The sequence below is a fragment of the Garra rufa genome, chromosome 7 (genome assembly GCF_049309525.1).
Source record: "Garra rufa chromosome 7, GarRuf1.0, whole genome shotgun sequence".
In the NCBI taxonomy this organism is placed as follows: domain Eukaryota; kingdom Metazoa; phylum Chordata; class Actinopteri; order Cypriniformes; family Cyprinidae; genus Garra; species Garra rufa.
The window spans coordinates 50,470,346-50,481,199 of NC_133367.1; the positions used below are offsets into that span (position 1 = coordinate 50,470,346).

Genomic DNA, 10,854 nt, shown 5'->3' on the forward strand with positions numbered 1-10,854 from the left:
GCCCAATGTTACTGAGTTCTGACCAGTGGTATACGCATACTTTATTCCTTGGTATAAATTATTCACTAGCTGGTTTAAGAAATTTCCAACAGTAAAAAAATGGTTCTTTTCATTGTTAAGGTCATGTTTTCGTTGCAATATACTGATCCAAATTAGTAATCGATAATAGTTATTATTTTACGCGCCTCCCCTGACCAGAGCCGTATAGAGATCTCTCTATGGTTCTGCCCCTGACATGCTCTTCTCTTGCATACTATGAACACGCAGAATCTGGGTGGAGGAGTGGACGGAGCGGGCGCATTAGGCGCAATCATGAATTAGCTATTCATGTGGTGCACTGTCATGATTTTTGGCTAATGCAGGACACTACTGAATCATGCGCATCAGAGTGATTTAGAAGTGGATATATGGAAAGGCGACTGATAAAGTGGGTATACGCCGTATACCTATTTATACCCTGCACTACACCACTAGTTCTGAAGTGTCCATTAAATTATCGCATGGTCAAATCAATGAACCTCATTCCAATACATAAAGCGGCAGCGCTCTGGCTGTATAGGCTAATCCAGCCGCCCAATCTCCTCCCCCGGCGGTAATGGTACGGACCAACTGCGAGCGCAAAATCAGAATAACGACTCATGTTTTACGTGTTAAATAATCTTATTCGGATGCTACAACCTAAACTTGTAGAACACAAAATTAAACAGAGAGACAAATATCTGTTTGTGAGGTATTTGAGAAAAAAATAAAATAAAATAAAAAAACAACAACGAAAAATGAAAGTTTGAAGCCAATTTTTATCTGTTTAATTTTGTTGGTGCAAATTGAACAAAGAACTGCAAACCGTTACACGGACCTGGACCTTTGAGTTATTCATTTTGTTTTAATTTCAGAAGTTTCAAGAATTTGAATTTTGAATTTGAGAATTTGGCCAAAACTGGCCCTAACTTACAAAAATGTGCATTAAACCACTGCATTAATTTTGTGGTTTGGTTCCGAAACAGCTAAAAAACAAACCCACTGAAAAGGAGAAGAAAGTGATAAAGATTTTAATAGGGTCCAGTCGACTGAAGATTAAAGAACAAATCAGAACAAATACAACAGGAGTACAGCAGCTGTCACTGCTCAACTGCTGTCTGTTCACTAATGAAGGAAGACGAGAAAGAGATGACCAGAAAAACATTAGTGTCCAAAATCCAACATGCAACTCAAATGGCATAATTAAATAGGATCAACATACGGTACACGTTTGTGAAACTGATCAAGACATAACTCACAGTTTATACTTACACATCAAAATGGAGATTGGCACTCTTATAAAACCTGTCATTAAATATGAAGAAATAAAATACTACATTCATCATGTGTGTGTACAGAATATATATTTATTTATTTAGTGCAGAGCAACCTTTAAATGCTAATCTACCCACCTGTCTGAAAGGAAGCCATTGTTTTGACAGTCCAGTGTTGTTTATCTTCATCTAAAAGGCATTTCAGAGGGGTGGGGTTAATTGTCTTTGCTGTTGTCTTTAGTTTGTTACATTTTTGTCACACTTTTACACTGCATTTAAATTCATTATAAATGAAGAGAGTGTGAATCATTCACTGTCATAATTAAATAAAGGATTATCTTGTAGATATTACCAGTGTCTGGGGTAACGCATTACAAGTAAAGCAATTTACATAATCACATTACTTTTTCCAAAAAATTCTAAAGTAACACATTACAACATAAAATACAAATCAAATTTACTTTATTTCAAACAAGTTATGCAAGTTTTCCCATTTTATTCACTTCACTCTGAGGCTTAAGTGCCAAAAGTATGTTTATTATTATTATTATTATTATTATTATTATTATCATTGTTATTAAAAACTCAGCCAAGGTGATAAAAGTAATGCAAAAGTAATACATTACTTTACATAAAAAGTAATTAAATAACAGAATTGGCAACTTTTTTATGTAATAATGCACTACTTATAGTAACTTTCCCCAACGCTGAATAGCACAGGTGACAGAAGCGATCATATATGTATCATCTGATATTCACAGATTCCCAAAAACATCACACATGAAAATTGGTGCACACTTGCAAATTCTCTGGAGTAATTCATAAAGACTTATACATCCTTAAATATGTCAAAGGAATTACAGTAAGAGCCCAAATGACTTAATTATATTTATTGTACGCATTAGTCCATGATTACAGTCACAGTCCAACACATGCTGCATTGTGTTAAGCAGAAAAATATTACCTGATGTGAGCTGATATACAGTGATCCTCACTCGACACAACTGACTGCTTATCTGTTAAAATATCTGTGTGTTTATATGTTTACAGAGTTTTATCAGTCCATCATTCCAACAAACAAATATGAGCCACTGTTTCCTCAAATTCAAATTCAAAAACAATGAATGCACAGAAAACATCCCAGGTTATGTACATGTAACCCTGGTTCCCTGAGATCTAGGTCATGGAACCTAACAAAGGTAAGGGGCGTGGACCACCCAGCAGCGTTGCAAACATCTTAAACGGCCACCCCCGCAGAAAGAGCTTTGGAGGCCGCCACACCTCTAGTAGAATGGGCCTTGATCCCCAAGGGCGAGGACAGGCCCGATGCCTCATAAGCAGAGGAAATAGCATCCACAATCCACCTGCTAAGTGTAAGCTTAGAGCAGAAAAACCTCTCTTAGCCAAAATCAACCAATCGTTGATGCAGTTGAGTGTAGGATCTCAGCGCGAATCAGACCATTTAGGCGATGTGATTGGAAGTTTTGAAACACTTATACAGACCCAAAGTCCACAAGAGACCCAGCATGACAAGACTCCTGTCGTAAAATTTGTCATTTTGACATCCTGGCACCAGCCAGCTTGAAGCAAACCTAACCAACTTGCAACATTAACACAAAAGGACACTTGTTGACATCCCAAGGAAGGAGATTGTCAGATTTGGGGCAAGTAACCAAGATTAATGGTCAAAGAGATGCACATCTTGAACATCACATGAGAATCATTAGAGATTTCGGTTGGTGGGCTCCCCACACAGGCGACACAGCCTGAAATTCCTTCCACACCCTTTTGACCTTTTCCTCCCTCACATAACACATCCTTACATTCACAGTATAGCAGTGGCGATTTCTTTAAGACTGCAAGGGAAGCTCAGCTTCCCCTATAATGTCACAAAATTAATGGTCAAATTATGTACTATTGTATTAACATTTTATTGACTAAAAATGCATTAGAAAACGTTCATCTCTCATTAGAGTTCGTTCAGAATCAGTTAGATATAGCAGGTCGGGTGACTTGATTTTCTTCTCGTACTTTCCCGTAACGTCACAGTGCATTTCCCCGTTGAAGCCCAGCGTCCATTGACTTCAATGCGGCCGCTTTGAACGTTTTTTTTCAGTGCTTTGAAACTAGACGGTCATTGGATAAACGCTGCGATTATGTCCCGCCCACGGACGCTCAGCATCTCTGGGGGTGAATGAGGAGTGGGCTGACCTGGACTCCGAGCTTCTTCGTGATGATTGGAGGGTCTGTCGAAAGATTGCATCTCCTTTTGACTGACAGCGATTTTGTACTGTAAGGAATCGCTGAAGCTATTCGCGCTCAGTCCCATCGCGGATTTCTCAAATTCAGTCGAAATAAAAACTGTTGCAACCTATTTCTTTATATTTGCTTGGCGAAATTGCTTGATTTTCATCATACATTTCACACAATTATACACCACATTCCTTGTTTCACTTTTACAGAGTTTAATGTTTTTTTTAGATCGAAAATGAGCTTCCCCTATTTGCCAGACCAGTAGCCGCCACTGCAGTATAGCACAGGAAACTGCCTTTTCACATATACACCTAAAATGATGATAAAAAGGACTCATGAGCAACTCATCATTTCTATGCAACTCATTCTTTCCTCACTTTCTCTTTCTGCAACCTAATTGGTCAAGACATATTTTTATTAGAAAAGATAAGTATCTTGTGTTTCGTGCTTACAAGTTAATGTCTTAAACTGTCAATTTTGCTACTGTGCTAATATATAGTGTTTTCACTATATTCTGGATACTAATATCCATTGCAGAGTCATGTTACACGGCTGGTTCCATGAATCGTGAGTTGATTCTGAACAGCCGTAAAACAGCGACTCTGTTCAAATTCCCCATTGAATCATATTCGATTCCATTAGAGCTCAATTAAATGTACATTATCACTACATGAGTATGCAAATGCCCTGGAGTCTCAGAGGAGCCAGAGCTGCATTCACACACTTCGTGAATGTACAGGGTGAGAGCCCCAAGCCGAATGGAAAAACCCGATATTGGTACGCTTCGACCCTGAAAGCAAACCTCAAGAACTTCCTGTAAAATGGATGGATGGAGACATGGAAGTAAGCGACCTTTAGATCTATCGTGACAAACCAGTCCTAGAACCTGATCTGTGACACAACCTGCCGGCTGACAGACGCAATTAAACGCCAAACTGGATGTAATAACCCTTTTCTACAGTACCCACGTAGACATGTTTGGCAGTAGATTCCATGCTGCCAAAAAGACTACTAAGGAAACCAGCCTTTGGAGACTGGCCTCTTTTGATGATTGAACTGCCAGTTCGGTGTCCTGTAACTGCGTACCAGCAGGAAACAGCCGAACTAACTTCTCGGCTCTGCTATGTTTCCGGGTGGAAAGGCCCGAGAGATGTACTCAATGGAGACCGCTGTGCCCTTTATCACTGGCAGGGCTGGCAGACTGATCTCCTGTGGGCACAGAGAAGAGACGGAGGTGTCTGACAGGACCCCTTCGTCGGGGGCCGCCGAGACTGAAACACGACCCTCAGGTCGGGCCTAGCCTTGGGAGCCCCAGATACAGAGTGCCACTGATCCTGACTCCGAGACCTGTTGATGACAGTGTCTACTGCATTGCAAAAAAGACCAGAAGACGTAAGCGAGGCGTCCAGGAGGAAGACGGACAGGGTCAACCAGAGATGTCTCTCCGCAGCCATCATGCTGCCATAGACAGCCTGATAGCACGGGTGGTCTCCTTGGTGGGGCGGAGAGCTAAATCTGTGGTACGACAAAGCTTGTTGATGTCAACTTCCTCACCCTCGTCTAGCTCCTTAAGCAGGTCAGCCATGTATGCTTGCAACAGAGACATTGTATGCAATCATGCTCCAGCCTTACCTGCTGCCATATAACCCTTGCCCACAAGTGCTGAGGTGGTGCACATCGGCTTGGAGGGCAAGAATGGAGCCTTCAAAGACGATGGGGGTCAGATAGCTTGAGAGCGTCTGCTCCAACCGGGACTACATCTTAAAGCGGCACTTATTTAAACCCATCACATTACCATAATAATAGAGAAGCCCCTATCTGCAGCCTGCAGATCGAGGCGGGGCTGAATCTGGGGCGGGGCTGCACGTGTCGCCCAGCCCACATGCCTTCTCATTGGTTGTGGGTAAATGAATAATGTCGAGATAACGTAACTCCCACAACTCATCTCATTGGTGGCAAAGTAATGACGTTGAATACATTATGAAGTTAAGGGAAATGAAATAGCAGATAAAATAGCAAAGGAAGTTACTAAAAATAATCAAATTGATTTTACAGTTATTATTAGAGGAACAAAAATTATTATTAAAAATAAATTAAAGAAACAATGGCAACAACAATGGGAAGAAAATAGGAAAGGACGATGGTTTCATAAGATTCAAAGGAGAGTGGGAGAAATAAGGTGTACAGAGAGGAATAGGCGAGAAGAGACAATAATATCAAGGCTTCGGCTTGGACACACGGGATTAAATGGAACATTACTGAAAATAGGTGAACATAGCACAGGGAAATGTGAATATTGCCGGCATGAAGAAAGAGTGGAACACCTCATATTAGAGTGCAGGAAATATGAAACTGAAAGAAGACAATTGACTTTCGAGCGTAATATGGAATTACCCATATAACCAAAAGATGGCAGCACAGGATTATTTATTATGCAGCTGCCTTTTAAACTCCCTAAATTTTTCAAGACGTCTTGCTTTTCGATTTATTATAAAATTACTAATATAATAAATTGTAGTACTTTTTACGGTGGCCGAGAGAGGCCAACGCGCTGCAAACAAGAAAACACATGCAAACAGAAAAAAACGACAACAAATAAAGAAAACATCTTCATCAGTTTGACAACACAGGCGCTGCAAATCCTCGCAACGCAAACACAAATACGGAAACGCGCTGCAAATTCTCACAACACAACCAAACTCAGAAACGCGCTGCGAACACACGAGGGCGCTGCAAACTAACAAACGCGCTGCATATAGCACAGTCCACAACGGAAATGTTTCAGGGGGACCTCAAAAAGTGACGAACTCATCTGGGACCTGATTATTTATATCACTATATTACCTGATTATTTATATCACTATCACCTTTAAGTGATACTATACTATCACTAAAAGGTGATAGTTCACCGATAACATCTCTGCTCTGACCAACAGCCACTGAAAAAATAATCAGGTCCCAGATGGGTTCGTCACTTTTTGAGGTCCCCCTGAAACATTTCCGTTGTGGACCGTGCTATATGCAGCGCGTTCGTGTGTTCGCAGCGCCTTCGTGTGTTCGCAGTTTGGTTGTGTTGTGAGAATTTGCAGCGCGTTTCTGTATTTGTGTTTGCGTTGCGAGGATTTGCAGTGCCTGTGTTGTCAAACTGATGAAGATGTTTTCTTAATTTGTTGTCGTTTTTTCTGTTTGCATGTGTTTTCTTGTTTGCAGCGCGTTGGCCTCTCTCGGCCACTGTAACTTTTACCGTCCTTAAGTATATATTATAGGAAGTGCAGAAAATCATTAAGCTCACACACAAACAGCCTATAAGGGTAAATTATTTAAATACTAATATATAGTTCACTACAAATACATTAAATAATTATGGTATAATAATTAAATAATGCACTCAATGTGAATCGATAGGAATATTAAATATTTTATAAAATTTAATTACATCTTTTAAGTTTTTGTCACGGACAGAGATGAGGTCAGGGTCCAAAATGCAGGGAAGGTGAATTTATTAGTTAAACAATAAACAAAACACACAAAACCAAGAAATAAAACAAAAGGCCAACACGGCACAACACGACTAGAATACAAAACCAAAGATAAACAAAACAGGAAACACGGTCTAGGAGCCAGGATAACAAACCACACAGAAGACAGCATACAGGAAACAATGCAACCAGGACGAGTGGTGGGAAAGGGGAGACTAAAGGTGCGTTCCATTCGACCGTAAGTGGACTGCGAAGTGGACTTCACAGGGTATTCCGCCATCTTAAGTGAGATTCCAAACCGAAGGGAGCGAACATGTTCAGTTCGAAGGGCACTGCGAACGGCATAGGGAATAAGGGAACATCGGTACTTCACTTCACAGGAAGTGGACGGGGAAAACTACCCAACTGTCATTGCGCACCGCGTCACCAGTTAGAAGTAATGATGGAGCAGAGCCGTTGAAGTTTTTTAAAAGGCTCTGAAATGGAGCGGTTGCAATAAATGTTGTTGTTATTATACAAATTTGAATGTTTATGAATGGTTATGGCGATTCATGTTACATTTGCATACTGTATTGTATGAATAAAAGTAAAACCGGCAAGGTGAGGCTCTGTCATGTTTTATTTTGTTTCATTTAATGTTACCACAGGATAGTTAAATATAGGCTGTGTGTGTGGGGGGGAAAAAAGTGCGTGAGATAAGACCACAAAAATCTGTTAATCTGTTAACGGTCTAAACATATACATTTGGACTATATTTTTTAGATACATACGTTTATATGTATTTTATATGTATTTAAATTTGAAAGTAAAATAAATTACAATATTTATGTATGTTAAATCATAATCTGCGTGACCCTGCCGTCGATTTGCTTTGATGACGTTCCAGGGCATTCCAAATGAGCGATTATTGTCAGCGAAGTCCACTTCAACGGATATACCGTGCTAAGGGAGTAGGGAGCAGTGAACACTGCGTAGGGGCCCTGTCGATCGGAACGCACCTTAATATAGTGCTAGGTGATTGGAGACAGCTGTGTGATCAGAGAATGACAGGTGTGTGTGATGAGACAGGTGTGCACAATTGGTGGAGTGGGGTGCGGGAGAAAGGGAGACAGTGACCTCTGGTGGGGAATGGAAAACACACAGCCCAGAGTCATGACAGTTTTATCTTGAACTCTAAAATCTATTGATCTATATATTAACCATACTTGTTCCTTCTGTAGTTTTGTTACTCTAAATTTAGTCTGAATCATTTAAGCTCTTTTTTGCCATCAGCTTGTCAGATGTTTGGTCCAGTTATTACTGTCAATCAAAGCAATGAATCGCTCATATTTAGCCGAATTACTCTATTTTTTTAAACTGGCATCTGTCATTCTTGAAACGGTATACATGGACGTTTGGTCCTCTTAGACAAACAACACTTTTCTTCGATTGTGAATGGATTATGTAGAGAAAACGAACAAAGGACGCTCATATTATGGCACAGTTTAGTTGACCAGAAATGACTTAGCTGGCTTGACTAAACAAGGAAGTAAACCGTGCATATGGTAAATTAATAGCGAAATTAGAAGAAATTAAAATATGTTTCAATTTAGTAGATATACTTCGGGAAGGGTCAACAGATGGTTATAGGGTGTTATTTCAATTTCTTACAGAAATTAATGTATTTGAGCACAGAGGACCCAGACTGCTGTTTCGCGTGTCAAGATCGGGAATGAGAATCAGAAATAACTGTGAACATTATTATCTTAAATAAATAACAGTGAAATTCATTAATGTGTCGACATAATTCATTCATGTGTCATAAATGTTTGTATTTATAAACAACTCTGATGTTTAACAACACTTTTCTATTTATTAATTTAATAACATAAGGATAGTGGACACTCTTGCTGATAATTTTCCACATTTATCTATCTTATTAACAATTAAGACAATAATTTAAAAAAAGCTGTAAATAAACACCACTGGTTAACATTGCATAACATGCTTGTAAATGTATGTAACCTTGGACCACAAACCAGTCATAAGCGTACGTTTGAATTGAGATTTGTACACATCTGAAAGCTGAATAAATAAGCAAAGGATTCAGCGTTTATATAAAACGTATAATTCATAAGTATAGTTTCCAACTGCATTTGGCGTCAATCCATTTCACTAACCAATGAGATGAGTTGTGGGAGGGATGTTGCGTCAACGTCATTAATTTACCTACTACCAATGAGAAGGCATGTGGGCGGGGCGACATGTGCAGCCCCACCCCAGATTCAGCCCCGCCTCGATCTGCAGGCTGCAGACAGGTGCACTTGGAATAATAAGAGGCAGGAATAAGCAGGTGTTTATCACGTCCAACAAGTTACCACGTCCAACAGCTCCTCGTACTGTTGTGATTGAGAGAGTGGTTCCTCATTGACGCTCTTGACATCAACCTCCCCAAGGGAAGAAAATCTGAGCACCGAGCCCGATCCACAAGGGGGGAAGTAACCGCAGAGCGGGCTTCCGATCCCACAGATCAAACATATATTCATTGGTAGAACAAGGAGTTTAAAGTGCTGTTCATCAACAGAACTAAATAATTTTAGCAACGACAACAACATTATTGTAGTTGGGGTAATCACATGGCTAAAGCGCTGTCCCTTATCAGAACTAAATAATATTAGTAAAGACAACAACCTTATTGTAATTGGGATAATTACATTGCTAACCGTTGGGAAAACATAAAAATCTGAGAGCAATGGTTTTTTTTTTACAGTGAATCAGTGGAGTCTTACCATATTCGGGCAGCTGTGGTCCAGCCGGGAGTAAACATGCCACACCATGAAAACAACCAGAAAGATAGAGGTCATGTCCTCTCAAATTACTGAACTGACTAATCAAGTCAGGGAGCTGATGCAGGACCAGGACAGCCTTTGGTCTGCTGCTTCTGCTCCCACTCCTGTCCTTGCTTGGGTAACTCCAGAACCTAGACTGCCAAATCCGAATCCCTATAATCTAATTACCGTAAAGGCCCGAGAGTAGGGAACTACAGTCTGGGAAAAGCAAGCGCCTTGCTGTGCCACATTTGAGCTGTTCATGCTGTTTGTCAGCAGAGGTGGGTAATCCAAGTGCCATGAGTAAAAGTGTGAGTGTAAGTTGGCATGTAGGTGTAAGAATGTTAAAATCGTTACTTTACCTTCATCCTGCAGCCAGGTGAGCATTTAATTTCAATTTAGACAGGATTTGACTCTTTAGGATTTTGTCAGTTTAACCCAATGAAGTGGACTGTGATGGTTGCTGTAACATGGCAGTGACTGAATAATTCATTTTAGTCTATTACATCTGTTTATTTGCATATTTTGTAATTGAAAAGCATTAAGATAATATCATAATAACATAATAGTGTTATCTGAACAAAAGCAATATGCATTTAAACCATACAGATTTATTTAAGACATTAGCTGTTTATTTATTTACTTTTCAAGTTTATTGTATAAGTAAATTTACTTTAACAATCAAACCTGTGTCCTTTATTCATGCAAATATATTTTCCTGTTTATATATTTAGTATGAGGCAAATGGATATTTAAAGTTCTGTACAATATTTAAAGTAATCTTCTAAATAGTAAATAGTTCTATAGAGAAATAATTACATTAAATCTTTTTAATGTAGCTTTCTGAACTCAACAATCAAAGACAATTGTAAAGTTATACATTTGTTAATCTCACACAACTATAGGACACCACAGAAGACATTTATTTCCCTTAACCATGAACACATGAAATAGTTTGCAGGAGTTTCCTGCTTTTTTTTTATTTTATTTGCCATCATTTACTTGAAAAAAAAAAATGTTAAA

General features: G+C 39.4%; 1 protein-coding gene across 1 annotated transcript in view; it reads right to left on the minus strand.

Annotated features, from left to right (window-relative positions):
• Positions 1–9,549, minus strand: part of LOC141338227 (uncharacterized) — a 32,230-nt gene extending 22,681 nt beyond the window's left edge. The window contains exons 1-4 of the mRNA XM_073843772.1: positions 9,382–9,549; positions 5,178–5,299; positions 4,865–5,060; positions 4,655–4,754 (exon numbers count right to left, since the gene is read on the minus strand). Coding sequence (XP_073699873.1) covers positions 4,655–4,754; positions 4,865–5,060; positions 5,178–5,299; positions 9,382–9,549 — 586 coding nt within the window. The remainder of the gene's footprint in view (positions 1–4,654; positions 4,755–4,864; positions 5,061–5,177; positions 5,300–9,381) is intronic.
• Between the last annotated feature and the right edge of the window lie 1,305 nt (positions 9,550–10,854).